The sequence below is a fragment of the Balaenoptera physalus genome (assembly GCF_965194825.1).
Source record: "Balaenoptera physalus genome assembly, chromosome: Y".
NCBI lineage: Eukaryota > Metazoa > Chordata > Mammalia > Artiodactyla > Balaenopteridae > Balaenoptera > Balaenoptera physalus.
Window position 1 is genome coordinate 10,456,685 of NC_138904.1, and position 13,551 is coordinate 10,470,235.

The 13,551-nt window shown below is 58.2% G+C and overlaps 2 protein-coding genes and 1 long non-coding RNA gene across 3 annotated transcripts; all 3 read right to left on the reverse strand.

Annotated features, from left to right (window-relative positions):
- Nucleotides 1-793: 793 nt before the first annotated feature.
- Nucleotides 794-3,430, reverse strand: LOC309653388 (testis-specific Y-encoded protein 10-like; the record flags this gene model as incomplete). Its single annotated transcript, XM_082448010.1, has 5 exons — nucleotides 794-1,519; nucleotides 1,634-1,779; nucleotides 1,877-1,988; nucleotides 2,107-2,205; nucleotides 2,792-3,430. The coding sequence occupies 5 exons, from the start codon at nucleotides 3,428-3,430 to the stop codon at nucleotides 1,442-1,444; spliced, it is 1,074 nt and encodes a 357-aa protein (XP_082304136.1). The 3' UTR covers nucleotides 794-1,441.
- A 1,754-nt stretch (nucleotides 3,431-5,184) lies between these two features.
- LOC309653412 lies at nucleotides 5,185-8,444 on the reverse strand. The gene is made up of 3 exons (XR_014259147.1): nucleotides 8,308-8,444; nucleotides 8,101-8,217; nucleotides 5,185-5,694 (listed from the first exon to the last, which is right to left on the reverse strand). It is a non-coding gene; the product is annotated as an uncharacterized lncRNA (long non-coding RNA).
- A 522-nt stretch (nucleotides 8,445-8,966) lies between these two features.
- Nucleotides 8,967-12,292, reverse strand: LOC309653390 (testis-specific Y-encoded protein 1-like; the record flags this gene model as incomplete). Its single annotated transcript, XM_082448015.1, has 6 exons — nucleotides 8,967-9,046; nucleotides 9,757-9,826; nucleotides 9,942-10,087; nucleotides 10,197-10,308; nucleotides 10,497-10,574; nucleotides 11,714-12,292. 6 exons carry the CDS (start codon nucleotides 12,290-12,292, stop codon nucleotides 8,967-8,969), a joined length of 1,065 nt encoding a protein of 354 aa, XP_082304141.1.
- Between the last annotated feature and the right edge of the window lie 1,259 nt (nucleotides 12,293-13,551).

Below are 13,551 nucleotides of genomic sequence, written 5' to 3' on the forward strand. Positions count from 1 at the left end.
CCTGAGAGGCTAATTGTCTCAGCAAAAGACCCTGTGTTCATATACGCTAGAAGGGCATCTGGTCCAACAGTGAATTAAATGTTAAGGCTTTCTCCCATTGTATCCCATTAGAGTGCCTGATGATATGCAACAGGGATATGCAATCAGCATGCCCCCACAATTTCACATACACTAGAAGGGCATCTGGTCCAACAGTGAATTAAATGTTAAGGCTTCCTCCCATTGTATCCCATTAAAGTGTCTGACGATATGCAACAGGGAGGTTACATGGAGGACCACTATCCAACAAAATTAACTTCCAGCATTTCAACCTCAGGCCCTAGCTCACCAGCCCCTTTCCTTGAACTTCCACATTTCCCTTGGAAAAATGGCAGGCCCCAGTTAACCAGCCCTTCTCTTATTTCTCCTTCCTCCCCAACCCCCATCCCACAGGAAGAACTGCATCCTCTGATGCAATCCCAAAGTATGACTTCCCCCCGCCTCTACAGCTCTCCATGGACTGGTAACTCCCAGGCAGCAAACTGAGAAGCCTACCTGCGCCTGATGTATCTACCCTGAGCCCCTGCACAAACGTCACACAAACACATACAACTGATGCTGCTTATTTATCTTCTGGTTTTATTCCAGGTTTACTGGTGTCTCCCTCTCTGTACGTTTCACCACCAGACCTCTCTTCATTTCTTCGTGTGCAGGACAACCATGTTGACCGTTCGCCTTCATCTGAAGCAGCTTCTTAGGTCAAGGGTGATGCTCCATCACACGCATCTCAACACACACATCGGGAGTTCCTTTGGAAACACACACAGACACACACATAATAACCCATCCTCCCTGAACAACGCTAAAGACCGCTTTAACTTTTTAAGGCCCTGCCCAGGAGACAGAGTCACATTCCCTGTGATCTCTTACATTTCCTCCAACCACATATTAGAAACGATTCTTCATCATCTATGCAAAATGGCCACTGTTCTCACCATAGCCGTGGGAGGTGAAGGAGATGCATGAGAAAATTAAAAGGTGACTGTGATGATCAAAACAGAAAAAAATGACGGGACAGCGGGGCTTAAGGCTTTGCCCAAAGGGGACTCACAGACCTCTGTGGAAAGGGGGTGGTGGGGGGAACCTGAGGCAAGCCCAAATTTAAGGGGGCGGTACAGGAGGCCTGAGGGTGGGGTTGACGGCCATGGAATGACAGTTCAGAGACGTGCACCTTTGAATCTCAGTGACTTTGACGCTCATGCTGCTTCACTTGCCTAAAGCTTCCCTAGTCAGCACCAGTTCTGCACTGCAGTTTTCCAGATGTGCTGTCTCACCCTGATGCCCTCACGCCCTGGTGTCACTGTATGCCTCTGAGCCTCAACTTCTCCATGAGTGAAATAAATGACCCAGCTGACTCGTTTCAGCGCCCAGCCCCTGGGCCCCTCACCTACCTGTCCTCCTCTCACTTACCTGTCCCGGTGGTGCCTTCCTCCCTGGGGTAGTAGCGCAGGGGATTGGGCCACAGGTCCTCGCTGATGATCTGGTAGGGGAAAGGGGCCCGGTCGGGACAGGCCAGGCCAGGCCAGGCCCACACCCCTCCCCACGAGCAGCCAAATAACATCGCCATTGCTGAGGAGGCCCAGAGGCACCCCACCTCAGCAATCCTGCTAGATCCTGCAAAGCTGTGGTCAGAGAACCACCTGAAGAAGTCATGGCTGCTGCTGTGGTGCCTGCGGCTATACGCCTCACTTTTAAAATGCCGGTGCCACTGAATTGGAGTGGAATGAGCTGCCATGTATCCTGTGGGAAAAGGAGCATGGGAGAAGGGCCTAAATCATGTTTCAAGTTCACCTCACCCCATCTGCCCTCCCCCCCAATCCAGGGAGCTGTCTCTTGCCAGTGACGTTAATGAGATACTCCTTAACAACCACTTCATTCTGGAAATAGCGGTTGTTCCCGAAAAACAACATGATCTTGCAGCAATCACTGGGATATCTGAGTTCTTCCACCTGATAGGATAAAGAGGAGGAGGAGGGTGAAATCTGTCTGCAGTAGACCTGCTCTTTCCTGCTTTCCGGGATAAATCATTTCCCCTCTCCTCCCCAGCCTCAGCCTCCCCAGCCTGACCTTCAAGTTGGTCATGTAGCTAAGCATGTCTTTATCTAGGTCACTCATCGTGGCCGACATCTGGGGGTGGTTCACAAACTGCTTTACGTCAAGGAGCCTCTAGATGCCGGAGGTGAAAGGCCTACGAGCACAGAGCGAGCCTGGAGAGCAGCCTGGGAGTGTCTGATCTCAACTCCCCACTAGTATCTAGTCCTATTCCTTCAATACAGACTGCATGAAGGCACAATGAGCCCCTCGGGGTGTGCATACCTGTGCACGAAAACAGGGAGCCTCCGTTTCTGAGAGGGAGGCCCTGACCTCCATCTGGACAGAACAAGCTTATATCTGCACAGCAAACACTCCTGGCTCTAACTAGGATGAGCATTCATAACTCCCCACTCTCACCCCCATTTCCCTTGATGGTTATTCCAAGGAGAACCTGTGCACAAGACAACTCTCTTGTCTCAAGAGGCCCTGGTACTAATGACAATACCTTTTTGGACCTCTGCAACTAAAGCCCTAGTCTTGTTTCCTGCTATGCAGAAAATCAGCATGCCCCCACAATTTCAGGATCACATTTCCATGAGTGTGCCCACAATGCAAAATCCAATGGATACATTTTGGTACCCAAACGGCCCTCTATGTTAGGTACCTCTTGCTGTAGCCCAGCCACCACGTGGTCTCTCAACTACAAAATTAAGGATACAACTTTGACCCAGAAGCCAGGGATGCTCTGGATGATGGTGCTTCTGTTTTCTAGATAGGTCTTCCGCCTCCAAAGTGTTCTGAGCTTGAGACGAGCGCAGGCTCGTGTGCATTGCCTATTCACAGGCTCCATCCGTAACTGCACGGCCTCCAGCACCTCCAGCGGGGAGGGGGCGCTCTTCGGGGACGGCCCTGGCTCTTCCTGCTCCTCCTCCTGGGGCTTCTCCTCCGGCTCTTCCGCCACCACGTGCTCCCGCTCCTCCCGCTCTTCCTGCCCCTCCTCCTGGGGCTTCTCCTGCGGCTCTTCCACGAGCATCTGCTCCTCCTGCTGTTCCTGCTCCTCCTCCTCCTCCGCCACCACCTCCACCTCTTCCATGATGTCCTCCACAGGCAGCCAAAACACCTCCCCGATCCGCGTCACCTCTCCCTCCAACAGGGCCGTGCCTTGCTGCACCACCTCCCCGCTGAAGATGGCGGCCTCCTCGCCGCACCCATCAGCTAGTGCCGGCACCCTACCCACCTGCCGCAGCACACCTGGGGACCCGCGGGCCCCTGCTTCCTGAGGACCCCCTCCCACACCTAGGGTGACCCAGGGTCCCTGGGCAGTGCCGCCTTCCCCGGGCCCCGCCTTACTGCCCATGTGGACCTGGCTCTGAGCTGGGGCAGTGGTGAAAGTGGGGCAGTTGGAAACTCAGTACGTGGGCGGCAGAGAACGCAGCACCAGCGACCGCAGTCACGCTTCGCTGCGCACTGTATCGCTCCCTGAATCGGACCGCTCCTTGAATCGCACCGCTCCCTCTGCGGTGAAGAGGCTTGAAACGCATGCGCAGGAGCTTTTTATACCAGGCACGCGTGACCAGGCGGCGGGAAGGAGCTGCAAGCCACGCCCAGGCCGCTCGTCCCCATCACGACCAATCAGGGCGAGGACAGTGGGCGTCACCCTCGTGTCCGGCAAACCCACCTCTTTGCTAAAGTTGATTTCCTTTGCTCAACAGCAGAAAAGCTATGGAGTGAAGAGCTCCGTCTGAGTGTCTGTCTCCTCCCGGCCTTTCTGTGTGGATGTGTGTGTGGATGTGTGTGTGTGTGTGTGTGTGTGTGTGTGTGTGTGTGTCTGGTCCCTCCCTCCGTGGCCCACTCTCCTGGGATCTCTGTCCCCTCTGGATACTTAAAGCCTCACAGAAAGAAAGGTATCTTGCCCGGAACCAAATGACCTCTCCTACTCTCTACGACTGGCACACATGGGTGCTCGGACTTTCTGCATCCACACGTTTGCATACTGCCTTTTGGATGTTTGAGTGGCGGTGAACATTTGCCATTCCTCTAGCCAACATAAGGTGACAGGCGTCCCTCCCGCAATGGACACTGACATTGCACAAGACGAAGGGGACTTGGCCATCCTGTCTTTTCAGAGATGGACAGAGGGACGACACTGGGGGAACACTCACAACATTGTTTGGACACCAACACAGTGAGGTGCTGAGGACTGCACCCAGTCAAGTGCCACTACACTCGCACGCAAACCTTCACCACTGCCGACTCGAGGAATTGAAGTCTGCCTACCCCAAGGATGCCCTTTGAAAGTGGTTCTGCTCTTGTCCACCTTCCAAATGAGATCACATCCCAGCCCAGCCCTTTGCCCCAGGCTTGTGGGACAGGGGAGCAGGGGTAGAATCAAGCTAAGCCATCAGGTCCATAATCCTGAGCCACAAAAGTTGTCAGAAAATAAAAGAGTGATGCTTTAAACTATCAGAAAAAGTGTGAGGCAGTCGGTTATACCTCGGTGTGGGTCGGTCTGCCAAGCCTTACCAAAAAAAAGGCAAGGTGTTTCTCAAGGGCCTACACAGGGGTGGGGGGAAAGGTTGCCCGTGCACTGGAGAAGGAGATAAAGGTGGCTGTAGCTGGGATGGGAGTGGGGCTGTGGGGGGGGGGGGTCTTTCCTCTTCTGGGCCTGGACATCGGGCCCTTTATGATTCTCATGTACTTTGCAACCTCCCTGTCCTTCCACAGGTGCTTTATTCCTCCCTCTAGTCTCAGCCCCTGGTCGAGGTTGCTGGCGAGTGATGCCACTTACACTTTGCTCCAGGGGTGGTATCTCTGGGCTGGATTCCCTGGCTTGGGGGCTTCAACTGGCCCACGGTTTATATATGTTCTATAAGCTGTTTAAGCTTTTCCATGTCCCCGCGTCCATCCAACGTCCATGCATGCATGACAGTAGTCGTGCCTATCCCTGAGCATGGACATGCACACATGTACACACACACACACACACACACACACACACACACGGGCATGTACCTATGCAGAACTCCACATGTACGTGTCTCCACGAGAGAGGATTTTGGTCAGCACCCCCTTGTTTACTGTCCCAGTTGTTTTCTGTCCCCCGCCTCCCCTCTGTGGACCAAGCCCATGTGCACATTTAGCTCCACGGGTCGTTCTTGGAACGATACAAACACCTGGGATTGCCCTGCCTATGGGACGGTGTGGTTGAAAGTGGGCGCAGTGGGAGGCTGAGTCACGTGCACCTGTGTTCTGTTTCCTCCTGGTTGCCTTCGACAGGTTGACCGTGGGGAGCACGCAGGCTCGATTCCATTCCCCGTGCCCCTGTCTGTGGCACCATACAGGAAGACAAGGTGCTAGGGGCCCAGCCGACTTGGGACACGCTTTCCTCTTCCTGCAGCTCTCAGGTTCGTTCGAGTGTCCCCGGGCCGTCTTCTTAGAGAGGTGCTCCCGGGCTCCCTTTGCTCTGTAGGTGTTGGCCCTGAGCTGGTTTCTCTTTCCCCCTCAGGCAGCTGTGGGAGGCCACTGGGAACCAGGTCGTGGCTACGTGTGTGCTACAATGTCCTGAAGAAAGTGCAGATGGATCCAGCACTTGGGTGAAGGAATTAGGCTCTGAAGGTGAGGCTGAAAAGAGGAGGTGGGCTCCCTTCCCGTCTGCCCTACTGTTTACTACTAAACACGCACAGAGCCCCCACCCTGATGGCCACCCTGGGAATCTTGCCTGCCCCGGGGGCCACAGTCAACCCGTCCCTGGTGCAGAAAGCGGCACCCTCTTCATTCGCCGGGAGGCCCTCTGACCACTCGGGGCCTCACTGACTTCCTCAAGGACAAGGCTACCTTTCCGTTCCTCTCGGTAGCTCCTCTGTGTTGGCCGAGCCTACCGCTCAGCTGTCCCCGGCAGCTTACACACCCCGCGGTCCGCAGACCCCCTGGTAACGGGTTGGCCAGGTGACACCGAAGAGCCTGACTTAGAAGCCGGGGGCCCTGTCAGTGTCACCTGGGGCAGACCTCCTTCAGGTTCTGTGTGATACACAGGGAGGATGTGCCCCCAGCGGCACCGGGCAGAGACGTGCCAGGAGAGAAGGGCATAGGGACCGGAGGATGTGACCGCTTTAGACAGGCAGGGAGGCGGGATATCTGACAGAGGGGCTCCCGGCCACAGTCAGAGAAAGAGACACAAGCTCACGCGCGGAAAGGGCAGAGCCCGCAACACGGGCAGGGCTGAGCTTAGAAGCTGCCTCGCGAGGGACAAGGACACCAAGACCCTGGCCGACTTCAACACATAAACCGTCTTCACAGAGACTGAGCCTGCGTGCTCCCTCCTGAGTGGATGAGGCAGATCCCCGCTGGACAAGAAGTCATACTTCTCAGGGCCCCGATGCCCCGATACGCCAAGGGACGATGCGGTGAGGGACAGCATGGAGGATGTGGGCCCTCCACCTTGAACGACACCTACAGGGGAAGCCCTGTGTACCGTGCCCCAGCGGGGCTGACAGGTTTCCACCCTCAAAGCCGAAGCTTTGTACCCCAGGGTGAATCTCAGTGAGGCGCATCCACTGGGTTGGACCACGAGGCCCCGGCGGCGGGCACCCGGGGCCCCAGCGGGCAGTGTAAGCCTTCCTTCCCCACCGGAGGAGGGCCTGACCATTTCCCCCACATCATGCCCGGGCAGGCGGGCCGCACCTGAACCCAGCCATGGCGCCTTACGCGTGGGTGGCCCAGGACAAGCTGTGCGAGGACGCTGTCCAACCTTCCCTCCAGCCTTTCATCCTTGCCAGGCCCCTCCCAGCAGCGCTGACCAGGGCAAGAGGGCTCAAGGGACTTGGCCCCGGCTGAGGGTCGGAGGTCCCCCGCTGCCCTGTGTCCCGCGTTCAGCCGCAGGGCCACTGCACGTAGTTTCCCTTTGCCTCCACAGTAGGGAACCCTAGGCACCGGAGTGTGGGAGCCACGAGGAGGCTCCCTTCCAGCTTAAGGATCACGGAGCTGAGGAGGGACAGAGTTCCTGTCTGTCTGTCTGTCTGTCTGTCTGTCTCTCTGCCTGAGAGAGGGGACAGCAGCCAGAGCGGGGCAGGCCTTCCTCTCTAGGCCACGGCTGTGTGCCACCCTAGAAGTGTACACCACGGCCCTCAGGGCTTCAGATCGCCAAGGCTGATGCACGGCAGGTCGCAGCCAGTGCAGCTCGGAAGCGAGGACGAGGGAGGATTCCTGAACCCGCCCTGGTGCTGCAACCCTCCTCGGCCTTGAAACAGCTGCGGGGGTGCAGTGGGCACCCACGTGTTCTCAGGAGTCCAAACAGGCAAAGGAAGGTCAGCGTGGTACCTCAGGGACAGAGGTGCTCCCCTTGGAACCAAAGTGCAGGCAACGGGGAGGGAGCGCGGGGGCCCACGCTCCACCCTCCCAAGCCCAGCTGCCGCAGAGTCGGTCCCGGACCTTGTGCGCTGGACCAGAGGCGTGCCTGGAACGCAGCTGTCCGCTCAGGAAGGAGCACTCCCGGTGCCCGCCATCCCTTCCCCTCACCCGCCCCGGGCCACCCCCCATGCCCCACCCTGAAACGGATCCCCGGGCCTCCCGGCCCGAGATCTGTCTGCTCCAGGCCTTTCTCTTTCCGGGGCCCTGGTGCACAGTAAGCTGAGAGGAGCCTGCCAGGTAGCGGGGTCCAGGCCTGCCGTAAGGGTGTGCGGATGGGGGCTCCCAGAGGACGAGAACTGCTCACCGGACTGTTTCCTGAGGAGAAGTGTGCTCCTCTTGGGCATTAGTTCCGCTAAGCATCCCACCCCCTCCGCTCCCTAGGGCAGGCTCGGGTAGAGGTTTTTAGCCTCTGTGTAGCAGAGACTGAGCAACAGTTATGTGCTGCCCCTCGGATCGCTGGGGCGGGAAGAAAGGCAGGCGGCACACCTGCGGTTTGGGAAGGCAGGTGCCCTTCAGCCCCTTCCCCTCAGCCCTCAGCCCTCACCTTTGCCCCTCTGCCGGTCGCATGCAAGGATGAGACCCCAGGAAAAGGAAGGGATTCACGGGCGGCCTTCCGCTCACGAGGGAACGGGGCTTCTCTCTGGCAGTTCCTCTCTTCCCCAGTCAGCAGAGCCTGGAGGCCAGCAAGCCGTCTGCCTGCGCCCACAGGCATCGCTCTCTGTCACCGTCCCAGGGTCCCTGCATGCAAACAGCCTGGCACCCTTCCTTGCCTGCTCGCTCGCTCCCTCGCACGCACACACTCACCCTCGCCGCCACCGGGGCACACACCTACACGTCACACCGGCATCTGCCTCACGCGTCCTTGGAACGCCGCCCCGCGGGGTGGGCTGCTAGTGCCCCCAAGGATCCCACGCTCCCACCCTGTGCGCTCAACGGTGAGCCTGAGCTTCAGGAGTCACCTGCCTCGCGTCGTGCCAGTGTGTGCCAGACGTCCTGGACGCAGGCTGCTGGCTCAGGCACGGAGCCTAGGTGGCACCAGGCCATTAGGCCCCTGCAGGCCAGGGCCCTTCCCTGTCTCCTTGCCCTGCCTGCGGGGCAAGTCTCCAGTTAAGCAGGCTCTCTTTCTTTGCCTCCTCCTCCTCCCAGTCCCTGCCCTGTTAGGAAGGCCCTGGGCCTCTCCAGAATCCCACGTCGTCCTGCCCTCCCCACGTCCTCCACTTCCACAGGCCCGCCATCTCGCCCACAGACAGGGAGGTCCACAGGCACGGGCTAAGAAGCCCCACACCACTTGATTCACTCGTGAATACTCCACGAACCACCGTACCTATACACACACACTGAGACAGGAGCACTTGTGAACGGTGTTTATGTCTCTCTGGGCGTCATTCCCGGCACGTGGGGCCCTGCTCTCTGGAACCTTCACTGGCCATCCTTTCCTCGTTTCTTCCCTGGGCACCCGAACCGCGTAGGTAGACACCTCCACCCGTCTACCGCATCTGTAGACGCCTCCTGGCTCTGGTGCTCTTTGGCCAACCTCTGAGGCTCCCCGGCGCCTTCATCTCTGGGTCTGGAGTGCACCCGACACACAGACGCATGCACACACAGGAGCACAGGGACAGGAACACAAACAGGGAGCATGAGGCCCTTCAGCAGGGGACACTGGCTGTGTCCAGCAATATGAGACATGGCGTTGGTAGGCGGTAGGCCCAGCCCTTTTGTGGTCCCTTGCCATTTCCTGCCCCAGGTCCTCAATATTGTCCCCAGCTAGCCTTGTGCCGTTTCCAGGACTGTCTGTGTGGTGGCGCGGGTGAGGCTCAGGGGTGGACGTGAAAATTCAAAGAAGACTCGGGAAAGTCCGCAAACAGGCGGGAGGAGACTCGGAGTGAAGCTCCTCAGCATCTGTAGGCCTTTGCCAGGAGGGAGGGGCCCAGGTGATCCCCAGCTGAGGGCAGGCTGAAGCCAGGGACTGATGATTCACACAAAGGTGCCTGCTTAAGGAGGTGCCTGCCTCTTTCATAGACACCCGGGGCACTCACTCTGAAAGCTTAGCTGGTTAGAGTCCTGCTACCCCGTGTGCCCTACAGTCCTCCCGGCTCCATTCTCACCCTCTCACCCGCTGCCAAGGCCGGGATGACCTGAAACCCAGCTCCGCCCACAGTCTGCTCTCAGCCTGAGCTTTCCCATTTGGGGAAAGGGAGAGCCCCAGTGTACCCGGACCACACTCATTTCAGCGCCCAACCCCTGGGCTCCTTACCCACCTGTCCTCCTCTCACTTACCTGTCCCAGTGGGGCCTTCCTCCCTGGGGTAGTAGCGCAGGGGATTGGGCCACAGGTCCTCGCCGATGATCTGGTAGGGGAAAGGGGCCAGGTCGGGACGGGGCAGGCCAGGCCCACATCCCTCCCTGCAAGCAGCCGGGGGACTCCAACGTCACCACTGCTGAGGGGGACCAGAGGCACCCCACCTCAGCAATCCTGTTAGACCCTGGGCAGTTGTGTTCAGACAACCAGTTGAGGAAGTTAAGGCCGGTGGGGTCCTGCCTGCGGCTGGGAGCTCCCCGTTCATAATCCCAGAACCAATGGATGTGAGTGGAACGAGACGCCCTATATCCTGGAGGAAGACAGGGGAGATAGGAAAGGATCACAGTCACGTTGGCCCAGCATCCACGCCCTTCTGCAGCCTCCCCTCACCCCCCAGCCCCCCTGGGAGCCCCTCCTACCAGCGATGCTAAGGTGATACTCCTTAAGGATCATGTTATTCCAGAAGTAGGGGTTGCGCCGAAAGAAAAACTTCAACTTGCAGTGGTGCCTCGGATGGCCCAGTTCCTTCACCTGCCACGCCCAAGAGGAGGAGAAGGGCGGGAGCTCTTCTAGGGGTCCCGAGCTTGCCTGCTTGGCAGCCACGAACCATTTCCCCTTCCCTTCTCCTGCTGCTTACACCCAACCTTTAAGGACAACCCTGCCCCCTCCCTACCGGCCACCCGCCTCCACCCACGAGGCCCCAGTCTCTCCAGACTGACCTCCAACTTGATCATGTAGCTAAGCAGGTCTTCATCTTGGTCACTGATCACGGCCGAAATCTGGGGGTGGTTCATAATCTGCTTTAGGTCAAGGAGACTTCACATGCCACATGTCAGGGAAGGAAGAGCCACAAGCCACAGAGCCAGTCCCCAGACCGGCCAAAGGAAGAGACTGCAGCAGGACATCTGCCAGATCCGTGAGCGCTAATGGCCGTCTGGCCCTCAAAGACGTCCTCAGCCCCTGCCCTGCCATCAGACGTGCTCTTGCCTGTGGCTTCCTTGGGGCCCAGTGCACCCACCCGGGGGAGGGCCTGTTTCCTGGACGAACCTGATCTCTCCCTGGCCTGTGTGTGCTGGGTGCCGGCATGTCCCTTCTTAAGCAGTCTAGATGCGCTGTCGCTGCCTCATGCCTTCTCATACGCCGTGTGTGCGTGTGCGTGTGGGTGTGCGTGTGTGTGCCTGTGTGTGTACGCGCGCATGCGTGTGTGTTCAAATATGAAGCCTTGGGCCTTTGCCCTGTTTCCTGTCTTCAGAAGGGGCTGCGTGGGTGTGTCTGGAGTTCTGCAGGACTCACAGGGTCCACGGGGAGGTCAGGTGCGTGCCTGCGCGTGTGTGTCTTCCACAGACTCGAGTGTGCTGGTGAAGGGCCCGTGGAGGTAAGGATTCTTGCCGGCCCAAGAGTGTGTCCGGGGTCCTGGTGTCCGGCCAAGGACTGCTGCCCCTTACAGCTTCACCCTGTGTGTAGGCAGGACCTTGTGCTTTTGCACTGAGGCAGCTGGAACAACTAACTACACGGGCTCTGACTGACCAGGACGGGTATTGGGACTTCCGCTTGTCTGCTGCCAGTTTCCCGGGATAATCACACTGCCAATAACTGCTCTGTGTGAGGGGTGCTCGGGGCTACTCCCAATTGTGACCTTGCCACGGCCTCTTCCCCCCACCCTGGGGAAGTACTGCTGTGCACGCTGCAGGCCAAGAGCATTCACCCGAAGTTTTGGCTCAGACACCTACAGCTGTGGCCTCAGGCCCACCCTCTGCTCCCGCTGCCCCTTTGCAGCCCCCCATGCCCTCCTGTACCCACAGTCCTCAGTCCTCTTGGCCTGCGCCTGCGCCCGCCGCTCCCCCTCCCCCACCCCCTCCCCCACCCCCACCCCCGCTGCTCCTACGCCTGCTCCTCCTTCACTGCAGCCAACCCCAAGGGGCCTCTGTAAGGATACGGCTCTGGCCCAGAAGCCAGGGATGCCCCGAATGACGGCGCTTCTGCCATCCAAGTGAGGCTTCCGCCGCTCACAGATCTTGCGCTTGAGCCCAGTGTAGGTCCTGCTGGCTTGGGTATTCAGAGTGCTCAGCTCTAACTGCAGGGCCTCCAGAGCCTCCAGCGCCTCCAGCGGGGACGGGGCGCTCTGCGGGGACGGCCCTGGCTCTTCCTGACCCTCCTCCTGGGGCTTCTCCTCCGGCTCTTCCGCCAGCATCTGCTCCTCCTGCTGTTCCTGCTCCTCCTCCTCCTCCGCCACCACCTCCACCTCTTCCATGATGTCCTCCACAGGCAGCCAAAACACCTCCCCGATCCGCGTCACCTCTCCCTCCAACAGGGCCGTGCCTTGCTGCACCACCTCCCCGCTGAAGATGGCGGCCTCCTCGCCGCACCCATCAGCTAGTGCCGGCACCCTACCCACCTGCCGCAGCACACCTGGGGACCCGCGGGCCCCTGCTTCCTGAGGATCCCCTCCCACACCTAGGATGACCCAGGGTCCCTGGGCAGTGCCGCCTTCCCCGGGCCCCGCCTCACTGCCCATGTGGACCTGGCTCTGCGCTGGGGCCGCGGCGAAGGAGAGCGAGCTGCAAGCACAGCACGTGGGCCGCACAGCACGCAGGCCCAGCGACTACAGACACCCTGTGCCCGTGGACTTCCGTGTGTGGGGGGAGGGCGGTAGAGGGCACAATTCCGGCGGGGCGGGGGTGCATGGGGGGAGGGGACGCATGCGCAGGGGCATGAGAAGCCGTGCCTGCCTCAAGACTTGGGGGGACGGAGGGTACGAGCTCCGAGCCACGCCCAGGCCGCTCGTCCCCAACACCACCAATCAGGGCCAGGGCAGTGGGCCTCCCCCCTCGGCTGCCCGCGCCCCTCACCCTGCGGGAACAGGCCAGCCTCCAGGACTCCATGTTCCTCCGAAACAACGCTCCGCCCCCCAGTCTAGCAGCCCAAGTTCCACAGGGAATTCGCCTCCAGGGAGGCCTCCGGCCTTGCGTCTGGCATGCCCGGGTGCCCTGCGATACCTATTTTGGCCTGTGTCAATTGGAACTAGGAGTTCCCGCTTCGAAATCAGAAAATCAGAATCCGGTTTCCCTCAGGACCTTTAAACACTGGGAGCTCTCAAAAACTGTACAAGGAAATGCATGGTGGCCAAAGTTGCTGGATAGTTTTCTTCCAGGGGACAGAGAGCCCGAAGCTCTGTGGCATGAGAGGCGAGTGTCCGGCAAACCCAGCTCTTTGCTAGACTTGAATTCCTTTGTTCAAGTGCAGGAAAGCCATGGAGTGAAGAGCTCCGTCTGAGTGTCTGTCTGTCTCCTCTCGGCCTTTGTGTGTGTGTGTGTGTGTGTGTGTGTGTGTGTGTGTGTGTGTGTGTCTGCGTTCTTGTTTCTATATGTATCTGGTCCCTCCCTCCGTGGCCCACTCTCCTGGGATCCCTGTCCCCTCTGGAGACTTAAACTCTCAGAGAAGTTCATATGTTGGTTTAATTAATACAGACTCTAAATGTCTTTAGAGTTATCAACACCACGTATAATACTTTTATTGCACTTAGGTTAACTAAAAGTCAGTAACCTCATCTAGTCTGTTACAAAATTTGTCAACAACAAAAAATGGTATTTTGATATTTTCATATGTAATAAAATAGAAATAAATGGGATTACAGCTTTTAGGTAAACTCTTTGAGAATAATTTTGTGTTATGGCATGTTACTTAAAAATAGTTTCTCCGAACCTTTCTGGTAACTTGAATCTAGAGGTTTTCTACCTTAAGTTAAATGATGAGAATTCAGTGAATATCCATATA